Source organism: Siniperca chuatsi, linkage group LG22, assembly GCF_020085105.1.
Source record: "Siniperca chuatsi isolate FFG_IHB_CAS linkage group LG22, ASM2008510v1, whole genome shotgun sequence".
Lineage (NCBI taxonomy): Eukaryota > Metazoa > Chordata > Actinopteri > Centrarchiformes > Sinipercidae > Siniperca > Siniperca chuatsi.
Window position 1 is genome coordinate 15,771,590 of NC_058063.1, and position 21,790 is coordinate 15,793,379.

At 38.5% G+C, this 21,790-nt stretch overlaps 2 protein-coding genes and 1 non-coding gene across 7 annotated transcripts; 2 read left to right on the forward strand and 1 right to left on the reverse strand.

Annotated features, from left to right (window-relative positions):
- Nucleotides 1–105: 105 nt before the first annotated feature.
- Nucleotides 106–21,631, reverse strand: trmt10b (tRNA methyltransferase 10B). Of its 5 annotated transcripts, XM_044184569.1 has the most exons (11): nucleotides 21,425–21,631; nucleotides 17,110–17,213; nucleotides 16,656–16,815; nucleotides 15,881–15,989; nucleotides 15,637–15,770; nucleotides 15,321–15,473; nucleotides 14,758–14,836; nucleotides 14,211–14,278; nucleotides 13,848–13,971; nucleotides 13,596–13,767; nucleotides 106–1,541 (listed from the first exon to the last, which is right to left on the reverse strand). In XM_044184569.1, the coding sequence occupies exons 1-10, from the start codon at nucleotides 21,623–21,625 to the stop codon at nucleotides 13,631–13,633; spliced, it is 1,269 nt and encodes a 422-aa protein (XP_044040504.1). In that variant the 5' UTR covers nucleotides 21,626–21,631; the 3' UTR covers nucleotides 106–1,541; nucleotides 13,596–13,630. The 5 variants fall into 5 exon arrangements, with proteins under 5 accessions (XP_044040504.1, XP_044040503.1, XP_044040507.1 ...); XM_044184568.1 differs by lacking the exon at nucleotides 106–1,541 and having other exon boundaries at nucleotides 11,548–13,767; XM_044184572.1 differs by lacking the exons at nucleotides 106–1,541; nucleotides 16,656–16,815 and having other exon boundaries at nucleotides 11,548–13,767; nucleotides 17,110–17,182; nucleotides 21,425–21,536.
- On the forward strand, nucleotides 4,058–7,957 carry cxcl19 (chemokine (C-X-C motif) ligand 19). The gene is made up of 3 exons (XM_044184584.1): nucleotides 4,058–4,505; nucleotides 6,460–6,595; nucleotides 7,344–7,957. The coding sequence occupies exons 1-3, from the start codon at nucleotides 4,346–4,348 to the stop codon at nucleotides 7,471–7,473; spliced, it is 426 nt and encodes a 141-aa protein (XP_044040519.1). The 5' UTR covers nucleotides 4,058–4,345; the 3' UTR covers nucleotides 7,474–7,957.
- On the forward strand, nucleotides 19,865–20,081 carry LOC122870810. The gene has a single exon (XR_006376695.1). It is a non-coding gene; the product is annotated as a small nucleolar RNA U3 (small nucleolar RNA).
- Nucleotides 21,632–21,790: the final 159 nt, after the last annotated feature.

Consider the following 21,790-nt stretch of genomic DNA (forward strand, 5'->3'; position numbering starts at 1 on the left):
TTTCTAGCAACTTCAGATAGCTGCGTTGTTATCCGTATTTGCTACATACATTTTCAAAGTGTAATTGTGTTAATTTTGTAACATGCAGTATTCCACCCTGACCTGTGAACACAAATCAAATCAAGTTTATTGTCACATACACAATCATACACAGTACAACGCACAGTGAAATTCGTTCACCTCCGCACACAGACTAAGGTGCATATGATTCAATAACCCGAATACTTATAGACACCACAGTCAATATTAAAACTAAAGAATGGAGGCAGAAACTAAGAGTCTACAGCCATGTCAGTGGCTCTGTGATGCTGTACTAAGCTTAATGCTAACACCAGATTGCTAACATGCTCACAGTGGCAATGCTAACATGCTGATGTTAAGCAGGTAAAATGTTTAACATGTTCACTAACTTAGTTAAGTGGGTTAGCATGCTAACATTTGCTGAACACAAAGTACAGCTGAGGCTGATGGGAATGGCATTAGTTTGATAAGTGTTGTTGGACAAATTTAGATCGGATGATGGCATTTGATGAAAAGTCAACAAAGTGATTACAATTCATCCTGAGAGGGATGTGTACCAAATTTCCCTTCAAGAAATTTCACTCAAAACCACAAATGTAAACCTGCTGATGGTGCTAGAAGAAAAGTCAGGGGGTCACCAAAGTCATTAGGATTTATCCTCTGGGGACCATGGATGTCTGTACAAATTTTCATGTGAATCCCTTCAACAGTTGTTAAGATGCCTCAGTCAGGACCATAGTGGTGGACCAACATTGCTGAGCCATGCCACTAGCATGGCTAAAAAATTTTAAATACTGTGGGAATGCAGGCATGATGAGCCAGCAGGCTGTTCCTGCTGGTCCTTGAATGGAGAGTCCTGTAGCGCCTCACAGAGGGGAGGAGGGCAAACAGTCTGAGAGGTGTCCCTGTGATTTGCTTGTGCTGGACAGCCTCTGTGGTGAGCAGTGGAGTACCAGTGATGCTCCGCAGTGCTTTCCAGTCCAAGACAGAGCCGTTGCCATATGATACTGTGATGCAGCTGGTAAAGATGCTCTCGATGGTGCAGCGGTAGAAGATGGACTTTCTTCAGCCTCCTCAGGAAGAAGAGATGCTGGTGAGCCATCTTGATCAGTGTTGAAGTGTTGCCAAGCTCACCGAGTTTGGTGATCAGTTTGGAGGGGATGATGGTGTTGAATGCTGAACTGAAGTCAATGAACGGCATTCTCACATAGGTGTTACTGTTGTCCAAGTGGGAGAGGGCAGAGTGTAGCGCTGTGGAGATGGCGTCCTCCGTACACCTGTTCTGGCAGTTGGCGAATTGGAGGGGGTCCAGTGTGGGCGGTGGGCAGGTTTTGAATGAAAGGGAGGGGAACAGTCCAAGGGCTCACTGTCACTCCAAACGTCCTATGCCAAAGGTCAGCTGAGCCGCAGATTGCTTGCTTCCTCAACAGTCAGTCGTCAACTTTACAGATGGAAATCACATGAGTCGTCGTGAAACTCAAGTCAGCATTCAGACAGAGCTGCCTGGAGAGGACCTTGGTCTGCACACAGGGATAAAACACAAGAATGAATGCCAGCAATGTTTACTGCACGTTGCTGATAAGAAGACCACAGAGTGACAGCAACACCCAAACACACCTGCACTCAATCAGCCCACCACAGTCATCATCCTGTCATACTTTCTGAATAAGGAGAAGTAACAAAGTGACAAATCTATCATCACTGACACCCTCAATTGCAACAACGCTGATAAAAATTGTACTTCTGCCCAATCTTCACTTGATCAGTTTGATAATAACTCGATCAGCCTCAGTTGTTCTTACTGGAATATATGTTTATTTCAACAACACAAATCTGACCTTCAGTACAGAGAGCACACATAAGTACAGTCTGCACTAAAAACTTTAAGTATCAATACATTCTCTCAGCATAATAAGTTCTTGTATAGTCACGCAATGAGGGAGGTGTAGACAACATACAACCACAGGCCAAGACCAGTTCTCATCCATGCTTATCATGGGATCCAGAACATCCCCAAGGTCTTCAACTTAACTACATCGCCCGACACCCAGAGTCTTCACACATAAAGTAAGTCAGCAAAGATGCTGAGGCCACTTAGGTTACCTAACCATGACACTCACAAAATTATACATTTCTTCATGTCCCATTAATCTTTCTACCACAGCTCTCAAACAGGTTTCTATACAGCCCCCGTATCCCTCCATCCCCTTGCTTTACTTTGGCCTAATCAATATGAATAACAAAGTCACATTTTATCAAAAGACACAAACAAGCTGGTAAATTAGAAGAGAACTACAAGAAATATTACATATACTGATTTCATGTTTTCTATTCTTTCAGCCTTTTGGGATTCAAGTAGTGACTTCCATCACTGAACAGTTAAGGGCAGAACAAACAGAAAAAGGATTTTTTAAAACCAGAAATCACATTGTCATAGGTATTAAGGTATCTACATTTGTAATTAATTACCGTATTAAATCAATACAGTGTATACAGTATGTATAATATTATGGTCATTCTGTGTTTTGAGTTGTAAGAAGTCCCCTCAAGGTTGTTCTTCAAAAGATTTGCTAAGTCATACTGTAATACATCATTTCAATTCTTGCAGTCATGTGTCATTGAGGCTTTGCATGACTTTTACCCCACATTTATGACCCAAATGTCTGATAAAGACACATGCCTTCAATCATAAGGGAGTAATATTTCTCAAGTCAAGTCTGAAAGCGCTTTGTTGTCAAAAATATTATTTCAGTTGTTGTCTTTGTCACGAATTCTATTATATATCAGAAAAATTTAAAAATCTAAGAGAGATAGAAACTTGTATACTTATACTTATAAACTTATATTTAGCGTCAATTAATCCGTTTAACTTCAAAACTAATTGATTGAAACAATGTAGATGGCAGTGCTTTTTGGTTTCCTCTTAAAATCCCATCTTTCCATATCAGATGTTTGGTTTATATCACCAAATGAATATATATACATTTTCCCCAATTTGTTTTTTGTCGCTGCAGATCTTGTACAATGACAACAAATGACACATGACACATGACACGTGAAAAGAAAAACTGAAATGTTTTTCATTTTCATTCTTATGTGCAGGATAAAAATTTGGGTATTTTTACACAATGCTCATTGAAAAAATATCAAAAACAACAACTCATCCGCCAAACTAACAAAAACCTAAAGCTTAAGGCCACAAAACTTCACAACAAGCTAAACATCCAAAACACATTTGGCATATTATTGGCCTTATAAAGTTGTTAAGGTCCAGCAGTTATAGCGCAACATTATCATTCATTTATAGTCATGTTTCTGGCATCAATATGAATGTAAGTCAAATATTCACTCACTTTTTAGCTGTTTTGGTCTCCACCAACTCCTGAGGGAAATACCTGACACTTTAGCGGTGAAATGCTGCAATATGTTCACCTGTTAGTCGCTAACTGTGTTGGTCTGCCATTTGGTGTTTAGCAAGTAGCATACAGAAGTCTATCTGCCAAAAATGACGCTAATGAGAGCGGTGAGAGTGAAAACAGTAAAGTTGCAGGCCTGAATACCAAAACAATGAGCTGAAAGAAGCTAAAACGCTCCATAGAGCTGAGGGGAACTGCTGAGTTGGGTGATAATTTTCTTGGGAGTTCGCCACTATGAGTGACCCCTTTCACATTAGTCATTTGAGCAATTGCTTACATAGAAATATTGATTAATGCTGCTTTAATACCCCCCTTACTCCCCAAATCAATAAATAGATGCAGAGAATAACAGCCAAACTAAAATACATCCACACCACAAACTAACACCAAATAGAAATGAGAAAAAAAATGATATAAACTGTGTAAGAAGAAACACTGATGAAGTATTTCACATAGTAACTATATTGTGCTGTATATACAGCGTCAGAACAAGCCCCCAGAAAAAAAACAATAACACTGTCTCACAGTATCATATGCACAGTAGCCACAGGTAAAACTGTGTTTGTTTACAGAACTGTATCTGATGATCATTTTATCATTTTCCTCATTCAGAGTCAGAGGGGGAAAACAGAGCTGAATACTTCTCCGGAGATATGACAAGCAGAAGAGAAATGAAGCAGTTGACTGACTGTCCAGACAGACACGTTCTGTCTTTATGACTAATTTCTCTGGCCGCTGACCGCGAGCATACCGTCCCTTAACTTCAACGGGGCCTCTGGTCTGTCCCTGAACCCATCGTCCCATGACTACCTTCTGCTGCACATGTGAATGCACCAAAGTGAAACCAACATACACACACACACAGGTCTTTTTCTCAAATTTCCCACAGCTAAGTTCATGACGAGCACATGATCACTGTACATACACATATTGGAATGCAGAATGTATATAAACAGTCTCAACAGCTGTATGGTATCTGTATGATAAAGAACTTAACAAGCAGCTGCGTAAACATGATGAAGCTCTGCATTCTGCTCGTGTTTGGGACCCTGTTTGTCGTCATTAACGGTAAGAACACAACTTCATACAGTGGCATAGTTCCTGTGTGACTAAACAGTCCTGTGAAGTCTGTAACTATTAAGAATACGCATCAGGAGATTGGAAGGACAGTTTGAAGTGGGTTGTTGAAGGCTGAAACTGAAGTCACTGGTAAATAACTGTAGATACTGTTGTGTTTCCTGCAGAGCTGTAGGTCTACTCTTGCCAGAATAGAAAATCATCAATCTAGAAACAGCATATGTACTTTATTAGGACATTAAACACGCTGCCAAAAGCTAGAGCAAGGTAAACCACTGTTTTGCAACACTATGGGAAACTCTGCAATACTTGGACATTTTTAAGCAAGAACTTGCGTGTTGCATTGTATTGTAAGTGCTGATCTGAAGTCTGTGTTGCATTACCACACCAAAGTAAGGTCCCCGGAGGTGGAAGAAGTATTCAGATCCCTTAGTTAAGGAAAATCACAGCGTAAAACTACGCCACTATAAGTAAAAGTCCAGCATGCAAAATTTTAGTATTATCAGCAAAATGTACTTAATGTATTAAAAGTAAAAGTAAAGTACTCATTTAGCAGAATTACCTTGTTCAATGTTTTTGCTATATACAATAATATTGACAATTATTACTGATAATCTTAATCTGTAAGAAGAATTTTAATGTTGTAGTTGTTTGAGATAGAGCTAATGTCAGCTATTTTACTGTTTATTCCATAAAAATGCATCATATATAATTAGATGATGGATGTGTTTTTATAGATAAAATCTTAATCTGCAAAGTAATTAGTAATTATAAAAGTAAGATAAATGTAGTGTAAAAAGTACAATATTTCCCTCTGAAATGTAGTGGAGTAGAAGTATAATGTACCATAAAATGGAAACACTCAAGTAAAGTACCTCAAAATTGTACTGAAGTACAGTACTGCAGTGCACTTAGTTATATTCCACCTCTGAAGGTGACTTTGACAGAAAAAAATGCAGGCATGATATTCACTAATGTAGATAGACATGCATCATTTTTTGCATGATTTCCCCTGTAATTCAGCCAGACATTTTTGTTTGGCCGTGCAACAGGATTGAAAGACGAACCCACTGATGGAGACACGTATAAAAAAACACTTGTACAATGAAATAAAAGGGTGAAATCTGTATTTCATTGCATTATACCATTATTCCATTATACTGTATGGCTGGTTAATATCAGATAATTAATACATAATCTAACCTCATCTATCTAATACAAATGGTGCAGTTGTCTAATATTTTACCATGCTCACTGTTTTACTCCTTGGAGTTAGAATCACTGTATAGTGCCACTATGACTTTAAATTTAAGTGAACAGGAAGATGACTGGAAGAGAAAAGGGGGAAGTGCCTGTTATAAGTATGTTGCAATACCAAGGCTGGTGGTTGTGACAAAAGCACAAAGTTAGAAAATGTTCTTATCAGCATTTGAAGTTCCCAGTATTTAAAATGAGGAAGGGGAGGTTGCAGTGGCTCTGTAATTAGAGGGAACTTGTGGTTTCACATGAATACTGCCAAACCTTTGTAGGGCAAAGCAAAATAGAGAATTTCTTCTTTGATTGTGATATGTCACTGATGGTGTGTTTGGAATACCGTGTATACTGTGCAGTATCAGTGTTTAAACTGACAAGATTGCACAAACACAGTATCAGTCAACCATAATATTTAACTGCTAAGCTGATAATGTCCAAAAACATGAGATAATTGAATTTCTGAGAGCATTTTCTTTTGACATTGCAAAATATTACAAGCTTCAACATATCCCAGACTTAATAGAAAACATCTGCATGTTCTTTCAAATAAAGCACTGTCAAAGCAAAAGTCCAAGTTCATTTTTAAAATAATATTTAGAAAATCTCTGCCAAGAAAGAGAGGCCTAAGTGGTATGTTTGTCTGCTTAAACTGGTAAAATCAGTATTCTGACTAAATGTCTGTTGATGACAGGTATGCCGCCAATCAGCAGGGACTACAATACGCACTGTCGGTGCCTGCAGGTGGAGTCGAGGATCATCCCTCCAGACAACCTGAGGAGCATCAAGCTCATCCCTGAAGGGCCCCACTGCCCGGAAATAGAAGTCATGTAAGTTTAATTAAAGTCATCACACAAAGGCAAACTTCCAGATCATGACAATTTTATATTATAAGTATAGCCACAATTAACGATTAAAAACAAAATTGTAAAAATGGTAATCACAATTACCCAGAGGTGACGTCTTGAAATTGCTTATTTTGTCCCAAACCAAAAGAGATTCACTATACAGTGATATTAAATGTGACATAAAACCAGGGCTGCAGGACACTCAGGTAATGTTCTTGGGAAGGTGTGGAGTTTTAATATTTTTTTGACCCAATATTTTTAAATGTTGTTGTTTTTAGGCACAAAAATGAAATTAATTAATTAAAATAAAAGGTATTTAGCTTCCATCAGCATGCAGGGAGACAATATTTACAGAAAATATAATCAACAGTTAACTGTACATTTAAAAATAAAAAAAATACATTTTATTATCTTGTATAAATTATTATGGTCAAATATATCATTGAGGACAGTAAGATATGTTTGGATTGGGTGTTTGAATTTGGGGGCTTTAACTCAGGATTACTTTACATTCCACAATTACACATGGTAAGATTGTATTATAGATAGTTTTTTTCAAGTCAATATCCTTAAATTTGACTATTTGTAAGACAAGATTAGATGAAGAAAATGATAAAAGAAATTTGGTTGCTAGTCAAACATTTCTGGAGTGTGTGGGGTTGCTCTTGGACTCATGAGTGTTTCTAAAATCCTGGCTATGGCTCTAACTGCGGTAAATCTTTTTTAACAGAGCTGGACTGGTGAATGGGGAGAAGGTTTGCTTGAACCCTCGGTCTTCCTGGGTGAAGAAGCTGATCCACTTTGTTCTTGAGAGACAACTACATCAGCAGGGACAAGCACTTCCCAAGAATAAAGCATAATATCATGATGCAAGTTAAAAACATGTTGCAATTAAAGCTGTTGAAAGTAACCATTTTCTGCAAATGAGTCATTGTATTTCTACTCAATGTTTTTTTACCAAATATTTTACACAAATGTTCGAAATAACATTCTTGATTTATATTGTTTAAATGTTAGAGCACACAAAAGCAGATAAGTGTGTGATTATGTTTGGAAGTAAATGGAAAGTTACCAATCACCTGTAATGTAAAAGTGTTGGAAGACTTTGTGTGCATAAGGTAACATATAACTGTGCTTGTAAAAAGTTAAGTGTGACTTGAAATGTAAAATAATTTCTCTGTGTAGAAAGTTTGGTTATATGGCCTCTTGAAAGCAGATACCGTATGTAGCATGAGTAATATTCTAATATGTAACATATCATTTCTATGTAATACTCCTTTTGGTGATGCTTCTCCAACAACTGTGTTACTGTGGCTTAAAATAAACAAATTTTGAAAAGTAAAATGTGTTGCTTCTTGCATTCAGGCTTACCTTTGCTGTCGATGTAAATCCAGTTGCACCATATTTGCACACTCATGGTTGTGCAGGTAAGCTGTAATAAACTTGTTTTGCAGCCAAGTGAAACACAAAAGACACACAGACTTGAATACAAGGCACAACTTGGTGGGGCTGGCAGATTTGGCAATAGACTTGGTGCTTCCAAGGTCAAGGGAAACAAACTTGCTCGCTGTTCTTACTACTTGTAGCTTTTGCCGGGCTTGCTTAAGATAGCAGTAAGAGGCAGAGTTAGGTAACCTTAGAGTTTCTTTGTTGTCTCTGTCTGTTTCTCTCTGTGTGTCTGTGTTGTGGTCTAATCAAGCGCTGTAGTATATCAACCCTGGTCTTCATTCCAGTCATTACTAGATCATTGTTTTCAACCCATGTGGTAGTTCACATCCTCGGTCCCTAGAATATCATTCTAGTACTTTGCTTGCTTGTGTTTGAAATTGTGCTATCCTTTCTCTCCCTGTGTTCAGGATCCCTGCCTGTCTGTCTGCCTCGCCCAGCAACTCTGCCTGCCCCAGCTATACCTCATCCACCCACGGATCCCCTTTTACCCCTCGGTCTCCGTCCTCTGGCTCCCTTTCCTCAATCCCATCAAAACTCTGGTGAACTATACAATAAATCCCTCTTGGCTCTAACTCATCTCTGTGTCTGAGTCTGTGTCTGAGTCCACCCTTGTGAATCATAACACCTTTCAAGTTGCTGCAGATTTTTTTCCCCTTAAGAATGTGGTCACGCTGTACAGATTGCATTTACACCTGGCTGAGATCTGATCACAATGCAAGCCTGATCAGCCATCAATCATCATTAAATGTTGCAAATGTGCATTTCCCATGAAGTGCTGTTTTCTCAGCATGGATATGGATTAGCTGGATGGTGAGAGATTTCTTCAGTTCAGTTCAGTGCAACTGAGCACCTTGGCCAAGTTCTGTACACAGAAAACATCTGCCAAGACATAAAATATATATATATTTTTCTTTTCTGTAAAGCTGAGACAGGACACATTTCTCTTCATATTCTAAGTTGAATAGGTGCTTGTTTATAAAACCTGAATACCTTATTTTAACATAATGTAATTCATTTTATAGCATTCACTATCTACAATAAAGTGTTCCTATGTCAAAATTACTAATGGGGCTGTAGTTGCAAGCACAGTGGTCATTTTCACTTTTTTTAAAATCCTTTTATTTATCCATGGAGGTTTGCCATGACCACCGAAGCACCGGTCCACTGGGGCAGTTGGGGGTTAATGGCCTTGCTCAAGGTACAGTGGTGGTATTAAGAGAGGGACAAGCTCTGCGCCTCACCAGTACTCACCAGTCTGGGGATCAAACTGGCAAATGGCAGCCTGTTGTATTTATGTATATTCCCTAAATTCACATATTTGTCTCAGAGGGCTTGACAATATGTCTCAATTTTTAAGAAAAAAAAATGCCTCTAATAGAAAGTAAATGTGGAACAGAGCACTATAATGCATAGTAAATAAATAAATATAGTAAATAATATATATATGATAAATAAATAAGCTCCTCTTTTGCCTGATTTGACATTTTCTCACAACTGTGGGGGTGCACACTGATAGGGACGTTAATTCCTGTAAACTTTGTTGTAGTCTACCCGTTCAGACAGGTACAGCTTCGTCATTCTTACAACTGCACAGAGTTGCCAAAGTAAACAGTGAAGCAATACTACAAAACTGACATAACTGCACACCTTCTATATACAGTGCATCGGGAAAGTATTCACAGCGCTTCACTTTTTCCACATTTTATGTTACAGCCTTATTCCAAAATGGATTAAATTCATTATTTTCCTCAAAATTCTACAAACAATACCCCATAATGACAACGTGAAAGAAGTTTGTTTGAAATCTTTGCAAATTTATTAAAAATAAAAAATTATTCACAGCCTTTTCCATGACACTCAAAATTGAGCTCAGGTGCATCCTGTTTCCACTGATCATACTTGAGATGTTGCTACGACTTGATTGGAGTCGACCTGTGGTAAATTCAGTTGATTGGACATGATTTGGAAAGGCACACACTGGTCTATATAACAAGGTCCCACAGTTAACAGTGCATGTCAGAGCACAAACCAAGCCATCAAGTCCAAGGAATTGTCTGTAGACCTCCGAGACAGGATTGTATCGAGGCACAGATCTGGAGAAGGGTACAGTTCAATTTCTGCAGCATTGAAGGTCCCAATGAGCACAGTGGCCTCCATCATCTGTAAATGGAAGAAGTTTGTAACCACCAGGACTCTTCCTAGAGCTGGCCGCCCAGCCAAACTGAGCAATCAGGGGAGAAGGGCTTTAGTCAGGGAGGTGACCAAGAACCCGATGGTCACTCTGACAGAGCTCCAGCGTTCCTGTGGAGAGAGGAGAACCTTCCAGAAGAACAACCATCTCTGCAGCACTCCACCAATCAGGCCTGTATGGTAGAGGGGCCAGACAGAGGCCACTCCTCAGTAAAAGGCACATGACAGCCCGCCTGGAGTTTGCCAAAAGGCACCTGAAGGACTCTCAGACCATGAGAAACAAAATTCTCTGGTCTGATGAAACAAAGATTGAACTCTTTGGCAAGCGTCATGTCTGGAGAACATCAGGCACCGCTCATCACCTAGCCAATACCGTCCCTACAGTGAAGCATGGTGGTGGCAGCATCATGCGGTGGCAAGAACTGGGAGACTAGTCAGGATCAAGGGGAAAAAGTAATGCAGCAATGTACAGAGACATCCTTGATGAAAACCTGCTCCAGAGCGCTCTGGACCTCAGACTGGGGCGAAGGTTCATCTTCCAACAGGACAACGACCCTAAGCACACAGCCAAGATAACAAAGGAATGGCTACAGGACAACTCTGTGAATGTCCTCGAGTGGCCCAGCCAGAGCCCAGACTTGAACCCGATTGAACATCTCTGGAGAGATCTGAAAATGGCTGTGCACCGACGCTCCCCATCCAACCTGATGGAGCTTGAGAAGTCCTGCAAAGAAGAATGGGAGAAACTGCCCAAAAATAGGTGTGCCAAGCTTGTAGCATCATACTCAAAAAGCCTTGAGGCTGTAATTGGTGCCAAAGGTGCTTCAACAAAGTATTGGGGTTTTTTTTCCGTTTTTTATTTGTAGTACATTTGCAAAGATTTCAAACAAACTTCTTTCACATTGTTATTATGAGGAAAATTAACAGCTGTGAATACTTTCTGGATGCACTGTATGTGTGCTAGGATTTTATTAATGTCTAAAACATACAAAATCGCACACAAAGCACATACAATACAAGAGAAAATGTCAATGCCATGGGAGAGTATACTTTCACAATACCTTTTTATAAGGATTTTGTGCAGTGAGGCTTATAAAAAAATATATATATACTGAGGAAGTAGGGCCTGGATCCAAGATGGTGCTGGGGCTCTCTTCCAGATATCACTCACTGACTTCTGTCCAGCCGGAGGTTAGTGAGGAGTGTTACTGCTCTACAGAAGTACTGTACATTTATTTTGGTATCTTTTAGTACCATTTAGGTGTGTACATTTTTACACAAAAAAACTCTAAGAATAAAAAATGTAAATATTTTAATTGTTATTGTTCAGACAAACCATATTCCAAATGTATTAAAGCTCAAACATAAGTAAAGCCAATCAAAACACAGTCAGAGGACAGAGTGTTCCGCAGATAATGAGTGTTATCTGAGGCTAAGCATTTTTAATAAAATCTGTTGGGGTTTTTATGAAAGTTGTAATATTAGCCTATATTTTTGGATCACGCCCTTTTTGATTGTCCCTTAAACACATCCAAATTTGGACCAAAAAGTCTCCTTAAATACTTACAACTGTTTGTTTTTGTTCTGTAAGAAAGTTCAAGCTCAAGTTTATTTGTAGGACCTCACTCCCAGAGCGTCAAATACCGACGTTTTGTCACACCCCTCCGTGTTGTGTAGAGATACACAAGGTGCCCTTTAGCGTTAGTATGAGATGGTGGTAACATTGAGTTATTTAAAGTTCCGTCAGTGTGCGAACTATACCATGGCTTTTTTTCCCTGATCTTTGAGTTAAAGTAAGTGAAGTTTATGATATTTTGCGCCGCCACACTTCGATGGTGATGACAAAAATAGCACGCATGCCGGTCTCTTTATTAGAGTTAATTAGTGATGAATCACCCTCATGCATGAATCATACATAGCCTAATTTTACGCATGATCCATGTTTATGAAGATAATGAAAAATAGAAATGCATGGCAAAAACAGCATATTGTCAATAATTTAGAGACCCCCCTCAAAATTTCACAAATCGTGTTTTCAGGGGAGCTCATTTCTTACTAAGGGGAGCCAAGCTCCACCTGGCTCCCTTGTAGTTTGCACCTTGAGTTTGCGTTACACTACAAGTGACGTGATTTCCGTGTCACGTCACTTGTGTCACTTACGTCATGTGACTTCCTACTACCTAGTTTCTGAAGGAAACTGTAGGAGACGCCGAGGACTGTTGACAAAACGTCGGTATTTGACGCCCTGGGAATGAGAACGGGTTGCAGCCCACAGTCCCACTAATAAAACAATTGAAAGTGGTGTACAAAGTGATAAAACAATAAGTTAAAACCTTGATACAGACAACAACAAGAAGTTCTTTGCTTTGATGAAAACACAAAAAGTCTCTCCAGCATGTCTGTAACATGTTTCCCTTCGGGGATCAATAAAGTATTTCTGATTCCACCCTCTCTTTCACGCATTTCCTGTCTCAAATATAGGCAAAAAGCCCAAAAAACAATCGCCTGTCTCATTACTCCAGCCCTGTGATAAGAAATCTCCCTTTCAGTTAACTGGAAACTAGACAGTTCAAACAGTGAACAAGGAAGAGAAAGATTTTCCAGAGAAATTTGGGCCTAACCCTTTCTCCCTCCTTTAAGGCCATAACATTAGATTGACTAAAACCCTTTGAAAAACAGTGTTGTTCAAGCAACTAAATCAACAGTCTGAAAAATCTCTATGAGTGCAACAACATTTCTTGTAAGCCTCAGCTTTCAGAAAAGGGTTCACTCTGGTTCACAACAATCCAAAAAATAACAATAAAATAAGAGAAAAAATACTGGGAACAGTTATGAAAATCAGCAGCTTAAAGGACAACATTTTTAATTCAAACTTAATGTCTGAACCCACCAATTTCCACCCTTAAGCCTAAACCCTGAACCCTCACAGTTAGAGTACGAGAGGCTGCAAGGGACTTTTTATTTTACGTTTCTTTACTTTTCTCACAGCCAAGGCACTTAAGGGACCGACTGCCTGATTTGAACATATTCCAGGCTCTTGCCTTACAGAGTGGACGAGAGGTTTCAAATGTACTTGTTTTTATCACAACAGCATCATACACTTACATGTAAACTTCTTTTTTCTTGTAGATGCTCCTTCCATGTTTGTTGACCTTTTTTTTTTTTTTTTTTTTAAAAAACCTCTGGACTTCCCCTGGTAACCCCATGTTTAACGTCACAACGCTATGAACTGTGGGATATTCCCTCAGGCAAAGTCTGCAGAGATGTGGACCGTGAGAAAGTGTACATTAAGGGAGAGTCCACATGCACTCGCTGATTTGACAGTAAGCCCTCTTGGATTTACCTCAAAGTCCATGAGTGTGGAGATTGGGGTTGGGCCTATGTTTGTGTTGCAGAGACAGGAAGTGGTGGGGAATCGTCTTGTGCAACAACATAACCCTTCCCCTGGGGGAACCATGCCTGCAGGGCTTCTGTCCAGCTGCCGGTGTTGCAGAAAGTCAACAAGATGTCAAACACTGTGGACAGAGAGAGACTTCATTAATAACAAATACAGAACAGCTTAATTTGTCTTGCAAAGTAAAAAAGTATTACTAACCTTGATTGACAGCCAGGATCTTTGAGTGGAAGTTCTTGGTGTTGTTTTTCTTCACCATGTACTCATCTATGGGCAGCCTCGCCGTGTGGACGCTCAGTTCTCTGGCCCTCAAGAAGCTCAATTTCTGTGGGGGAGAGACAGCCAGAAGCTGAAAAAACTGGTAGAAATGCAATATATTACATATCACACATGCATTGATAAAATTGCACTAATTACAACAACTCCTGAACAGAAAAGAAGGTTAATTATATACCGATTCAAATAGAAAACAAACATCTAATCAGTCGTATTGAATTAGCTGACTGAGTTGCTGCCATGTGATGTATGTGTTGTGCGGTTATAATCCGTCTTAATGTAAAATACCTTCTGGATGCTTTCATCCACAAGGCCTCCAAGGACGTACACTTTATCAGCATCCACTGTTTCTAAAGCTGAAATAAAAGAAGATTAAAAAAATAGTATCAAAGAAAATCAAATAGGCAAAGACACTAAATATAGATATGCATATATATAGATTATATATAGATAGCATTATGCAGCTTTGCTCTGATTTTTTGGCTCAGTGTACCTTTTTTCCCCTCATTTTCCACATATTTTTTAAGCATTTAATTTAGTTTTTTTGATTAACATTAAATTATCTTTGTGTTTTACTATGTGTACGTTTGAAAACATTTTTTAGTAAAGTGCTAGCAGTAGTATTATTAGTAGCAGTAGTAGAAGTTGTAGTGGCAGTACTGAATGAGCAGTTATGGTCGCATGAACATGGTCAGAGTGCGCCCCCTGCTGGCCATAAGATCCATTTCAACTAAAAACTTTTCATAAGCGTTTATGAAATTCAACCCTTCTGAAAAGTTCATCTCTGCACTAAGCCATTTTATTCATAAACTCCATTGAGACAAATCATTCAAACCTTCTTCAGCATCTGGTGTGAGGTAGATGACAGCTCCAGGGGGAAAAAGGTCCTGACAGCTTTCTTCTGTTATGTCCATCTGAAAAATGAAAATAATCTGAGTCTGTTGCTCAATATTCAAACTATTTCTGGTCTAGATTACAGAGGAAGCGAGTGAAACTACTGGAGAAAAACCATAAACGTATGAGTGTGCTGTGATCAATGGGTGTTTACAGCAGAAATGCTCTTTAAAGTTCCTAAAATATCCAAGAAATAGCCTTAAAGTGTTATTTTTGCATTTTACCTTCACAAGATAATTAACCTACAGCATATGCAAAACATTATATTTATTTAATAGTTCGACAAAATTGCACTAAGGCCTTTTTTTAAATCAGGTTCAGTTGTTTCAGCTGGAGGTTACATCTTATGTATTCAGTTTTAGGATAAAATGACACTTAAAATACTTCAGATTAACTTCAAAACTTTTAACCAGGAAAAACAAAACTACTAAAGAGATGTCCTGCTTTATCCTTCCTTTTAGAAATATTCCCCAGTGAATTCAGGATGTGAACAACAATAATCACCATGTAGTTGAGGAAGCCGTCGTTCATTCGAATACACTCTCTGTAGAGACGACTGTTCTCCCTCAGGTCTGTCAGGAAAAGGTGAAACGGTCGAGTCGCCTTCTTGTTCGACCCGTACAGCCTCCTTAACTGTCCAGCCAGTCGACTTATCTCCTGAACCAGACAAACATGAAGGTAGGTGGATTAATGCAGACAGGTGGATTTATCTCTTTGGAAAACCATTATTTGAAACAAAAAAGCTGTTTAGTCATTTTTATTTTTTTAAAAACAGGTTCTTTGAGAGTTAATGATGCTGTTTTGCTCATCAGGCACCTACCTTGTCCGACATGCTGTCTGTCATACTCAGGTCAACGCAGAGTTTGAGCCCTGTGGACTGAGCCTCAGCCAAACGCTCTTTGGTAATCGCTTTTATGACCCGTTTGGTAAACTGAGGATTATCTGCTCTAGCACCTGTATGACAGAAAAACAGGAAAGACAGGTATTCCGGTTATAGAAGCTCCAGAGTGAAATGTTAATTACTTTCAAGTTCAATCACCCTACAAACACAAAATGATCTTTACCTGACTCCTGCTCACGGTTGAGCTTCCTCCTCTGCTTCTCTTCTTTCCTCTTGCTTTTCTTTGCCGCCAGCTGCCTCTCCCAGTTTCGCTGCTTCCTCAACACGTTCCTCTGTTCATTAAACAGACAAAACACTGTTAACAGTGCAGAATAACTCAAGACATCTACGGATTTTTATGGGATCATGGAGAATCATGTATTTTATCAAACGAAGTCATCTAAAAACATGAAAATTACCTAAACTAGAGATATGAGGTTTTCACCACAGAGTAAAAAAACACAAATGTTAAGATTAACCTGCTCTGATCTGATATGAATACTTTGGGTATTTTTGACTGCACATGAGACCATTTTAGAAATCAAACAAAATTATTTAGACAATCTCAGATCATTTACTGCATTCAGGTTGTTGAAGCACTTCAGATGTTTTTATATTTTGTCTTGCTGTTTTCATGTTTTACCTGATGTTTTGTTAGTTTTTATACTGTGATCAGAGTGAAACCATATTTCATTTAGCTTTATTTCTATGACAATGACAAACTTTGGCAAACAGTGGGCTCTGGAAACTCATGATATTCATATGTTGTTGGGTTTGTTTTTTTGTTTTTTTACATTTTAAAGAAATAATAATTATGTAATTAATAAAGGAAATAATAAATAACAAAATGGATAGTGAAAATAGTGATTAGTTAAGCTGCTACCCTGGAGATCCATGCCAGCGTAAAGAGGTTTTAAAGTGGTCCTTATTTAAACTGAAAGCTAAGTAAGCAAACTTACTGAACACGGTGCATCTTCTCTCCCTGGTCTGTCTTCCACCACATCAGTCTCCACATCTATCTGAAGCAGATCCATCACCTCTGAAACTCCATTCAGCTGCATTTCACACACATCTGAGCGAAAATGTGCCATTTCAGTCTGCTGCTCTCCTCTGTATCGTCTGACTTCAGATGCATCATCGAAAAAGAAAATACACTAGTTTCTTCATTAAATCTCCAGACATTTCTCTAGTTTTTTGTGGCTAATTAGAATTATTTGAGGTGATTAAGGGCTCAACAAGGAATGCTGGGTTTGAGTAAATGAGAAGAGAGCCTATTCGTGTGTGTGGAGGCATTTAATAGCCAAAAAGTCATATTTATGTTGCTATCGTAAGACTAACTTTTTTGAAATGCACTAAATGATATATTAAAAGCAACATATGAGTGATCTACATGTAGAGAGAGAGAAAACATACCTCAGTTGAAGAAGCTGTCGCTTCCAGGTTGCAAACATGTGAGCGGCGCATGTGGATGACGTCAGAGTAAACACTAGGGACCCATGAACAAACCTGTTTACAGTCTATGAAACAAACCTAGTTCAGTTCAGCCAGCCATACATCGCATATTTGGTGTTTTCTGTTGTTTGTGTGATGTTTAAATTCATTACAAAAACATAACGATAGTTTACATTTCCGCTAACACGCCAGAAGAGGGCAGCGTATCACCGATGTAACTCCATACCTCCAAATAAATTTTATTCGCAAATGCTCGGGCACCAACATCCACTATATGAAACTATATTAATCAAATATCTCAGAGGTTTATTACTGTTCATTCCTTAATACCGCCAAGGAAGTTTGATTGAATCTCTGAAAAAGAAGATATACATACATGGGCTACATACTAACTGTGAAATACATACATTATTTCAAAGAGACAGTCAGTGCTCCTTGAGAAAGAAAAACTGGAATTCACCTTTTAAATATATGGTCACTCAATAACATGATTAAAGAAGTGTATTTGTGATCATTCGTCAATTTTTTTTATTGTTTTATTTATTATTTGAGTAGCCTAATAGTAATACATTATTAAGTATCATTACTTTCCAATCCTGATGTATTCAACTTCAGACCGCGTTTTCAGCTAGAAATAACACCAAATAACAGTCAGATTAAAAATAGCACACAATAAAATAAAATACAACTTAAGACTTTATTAAATAAAACTTAACTTTCTCTTCCTGTCTTAATTAAGCATGCGCAAAGGGGCACAATTTGGTAAGGGACATTTTACCTTAGTTAATTTAAGGATGGTGAGTAAATTCCATCATTTATTATTTTACATATATTGTATATGTCTAGATAAAAATGTATAATGTTGAGCGTTTGGGACTTTCTCTGCAGCTGTGAAGCAGTTAAGACAACAAAATACTGGTTGAAAGTTCAGATGTTGAGCGTTGACTTATTAGCACAGCATTAGCTAGCTAGCTTAAAGTCATCCCGTTACTAGCCGGTAGCGTGTCTTTTCAATTATTTTACCGTTAATTTTATCTTTAAAAAACGGGCGGTAGTTTAAACGTGTTAAGGGTACAAAGATGAACCTTCATATTCAGTCTGGCTCCAAAAATGTGTCACGGTTGGGGTGGACTGACAATGCTAGCTAGCTAGAAACATATGCTAAGTTACGTGAACCGTTAGTGAACCCAAAATGAACGTCGGTACATCCAAGCAGACAGTAAATTGTACAACTTATGTGATGTTGGATTTCTATACACGAAAGACATAAAGCCAAAATTTAAGTCAGTGCTAGTAAAATGCGGCTAAAATCAATATTGGGCCATCTTTTAAGGCAAGTGTCTTAACTGTAACTTTAAGGTGTGAGAATCAAGGTTGTTAGTGCTGCATCTACTCTAACATCAACTAGACTGTCTTGTAATAACAGTCACCATTATTTGGAATAATTACTGTATAATAATCATTTGTAGGTGGAGAACTAACATACTAAACTATTTCTTGGATCCACCCTGTGCTCCAGCAAACAACTAGTTGAAAAGGTTAGTTTCTTATCTTAAACCAGACATAATCTAGTCAGGGTAAAGCAACTTAATACAGTTTTATTAATTAACTAAATCAGCATTATTGATTTGCTATTTCAAAATGACATAATAGTGTAACAGTAGTAACCTGATGTTTTAAGACTTAAAAACGACTTTTAATACAACATGTTCTGTTTCTCTAAACCTATGCTATGATTTTTCCATGTGGTATTGACATTGGAGTATAAGAATCCATAAGTTATTAGCTTTGTGTCCCTGTTTCCAGCAAGTCATTACCAAAACACATAATTGTTTTGTTATAACAAAACTTCAAACGAGCAAGTAAATATTTTCCTTGACCGTTTCAAAAGCAAATCGTCATATCTTTAAATAGACAACGTTGTAAGATATGTTCTGTATGTTTTCTTAGACTTAAACAACTTTAGCCATTAAAACTATTAAATACTCATGCCGAGATAAGTTGTCTTATCGCGATATTTGGTCATGCACTGGAACTATCGTATAATCTCGTTTGTAGTCGGAAGCCAAAATCTGGTGCACATTGTGTCTCTTACTATCTAGCTCTTCTTAACGTTACATTTAGATTTTCTCGTCTTTTCGTCCGTGGCATCATTTCTCTCTCAAGTTATTGTACATTGTGTGACGCCAGCATTCAGCAAATGTACATGTCTTGAGGATTGTTTAAAATACCGGCTCAAAAAACATTGTTATACCCCTGTTGTTGCTAGCATTTGAGGCTAACACGCTGCCATGCAGCATCGCAGCAACCAATAAGAGACTCGGAGGAGGGATGTGCCACCAGACAGCATTGTGGGTATTTTAAATAAAGATAATTTATAGAATATTTAACAGCTGATATAGGTATTTACTGGGGAAACAGCTGTCATGTATATGTTGTGCTTTGTATTGTCCCCATAACGGTGTTAAAATGTATTTCCGGAAGCAAATATTGTCACTATGTTGCTTTTAAAATGTTGTTATATCTTGCTAACAAATGCGGCTATATGTAGATATTGTGGCTTTTATTCGGTGTATTCCACTGGTTAGCTATTTAGATGTTCTTTGCGATCATTGTCTCAATATAAACATGTGGTTCACAGTGTTTGGATGTCAGCACCATGACAGTGAAGCACAGGCTCGTCATACTAGTAGTTGGGCACGAGCAGTTCAACAGCAAGACTATACTTTCAGGGATCATTTCTATAGTTTCTGACTTGAGAAATGTGTTTCTAAAGTGTTTGGTCTCGCTAACCACGATGAAGAGCCGGTGATACGCCTTCTTGAGCGCGAAGCGGGTAGAGAGACTTGATTCAGTTCATATGCTCTCTACTTTTGATGACCGTTCACTGTCTCCTCTGGGGACACTGAGGGGAGGCGTATGATCAGAGTGGTAGTGCTGCAATGTGCAAAGTAAATATAATCAGCTGCGATTAGTTTTGTCTGTATTTAAAGGTCTTTGCAAGTTAATGTAAATTCTGTGAAATATGGAGATAGAAAGCAAACTGCAAGTATCTGGTACTTTTACTTGTATGGTATTTGGGTCAAATTGACCCGTTTCAAATTTTTACAAGAATAAAAATGTATACATTTGTTCTACCTGAAACTCCATGGCCTTAGCTTATTTTCTGTGATAAACATGTACAAACAAAAACTATTAATGGAGCACACTTGCTACTATACCCCACACATTTACATTCTTCATATGGTATTCGGGTCACTTTGACCCGCATACATAGATGTACACACACTAAGCACATCTAAGCACAGAGAAGCTGTCTTATCTCATTTTCCTGCTCTCTTGACACTGTGTCATGTGTCCAGTGGTGCTAGATATGTCACAAGGCCTAAGTGGTCACAACAGTACCTGTGACAACTTTTTCACATCGTACAACCTGGGACAGGAGCTTCTCAAAAGAAAGCTGACAATGGTTGGAGCAAAAATAGAATAGAAAAGAAAAGGCCTGCGCATTCCTTCAACTTCATGTTCACAGACAACACTGCTCTGGTATCTTACATACCAAAAAAAGGAAGAAATGTGTTGCTGATGAGCACTCTACACCGGGATGGAAAAATAAGCAGCCGAGAGGATTGTAAGCCAGAGGTCATACTTGACTACAATGCCACCAAAGGAGGAGTAGACAATCTCGACAAGCTGCTGGCCTGCTACAGCTGTCAAAGAAGAGCACTGCGATGGCCACTTGTGATCTTTCATAACATGCTGGATGTCTCAGCCTACTTTTATTTAAGTGGATCTGAATACTTCCTCCACCACTGCTTCAAGTATACTGGCACCCCATTATTAAGAATCTTTTGACAATATTAAGAAATGGAAAGTAACAAACCACTTTTACTCTTTACTTAAAACATAATTTTAACATACATTCCCCACATTTATCTTACAGCTGCAGTGACTTTTTAGCGTGCACAATAACGTTTTTAGATGTTTGGACATCTTTCCTGGATATCGTTATGTAAAAATGATGGACATTACATTGTGACAGCAGCCTGACATGAAAACAATATAAGTCAAAGTTTATTGCTGCGTTTACCAAACTAAATGACTTGAGTGTTTCTTCCATCAGGGGCAATACCAGTGCGTGGTTTGTTGTTGGGATTATTGCCAAGGATACGCGTGGTGAAAGCTTGAATACTACGCCCTTTTTATTAAAGTAGAAATGTGGGCTTGTCTGCTGAGCTTTTTGTAAGTAGCCATGTGTAGGCGGGTTTTACTCCACCTGCCAAGGAGACCGCTGGGACGAATTCCGCTCCGCTGGCCTGGAGAAACACTCAAAACACAAAAAAGCAGCAGTGGGTTTGTTCTCCCTCTGAATGGCGTTGAACCGTCCACTCCTCTGTGTCAGTGATTGACGTGAGAAACTGGAGGAGGATCCTTTCTGGTCTTGGAGTCGCAGTTGAGCCTGCATGGTGGTGTTCATGCGGTCAGAAACTTCATACGGGGCAGAGGAAAGGAATTCATTTTGATCTTGTGGGTGGCTGAGGACAAACACGTTTTGTTTTTTTTGTTTTTTTTTTTTTTTTTATTTTTGACCTCTTGGAGTTAAAAGGGTTTTAAATGGCATCTTCATAAACTGGACAATTTA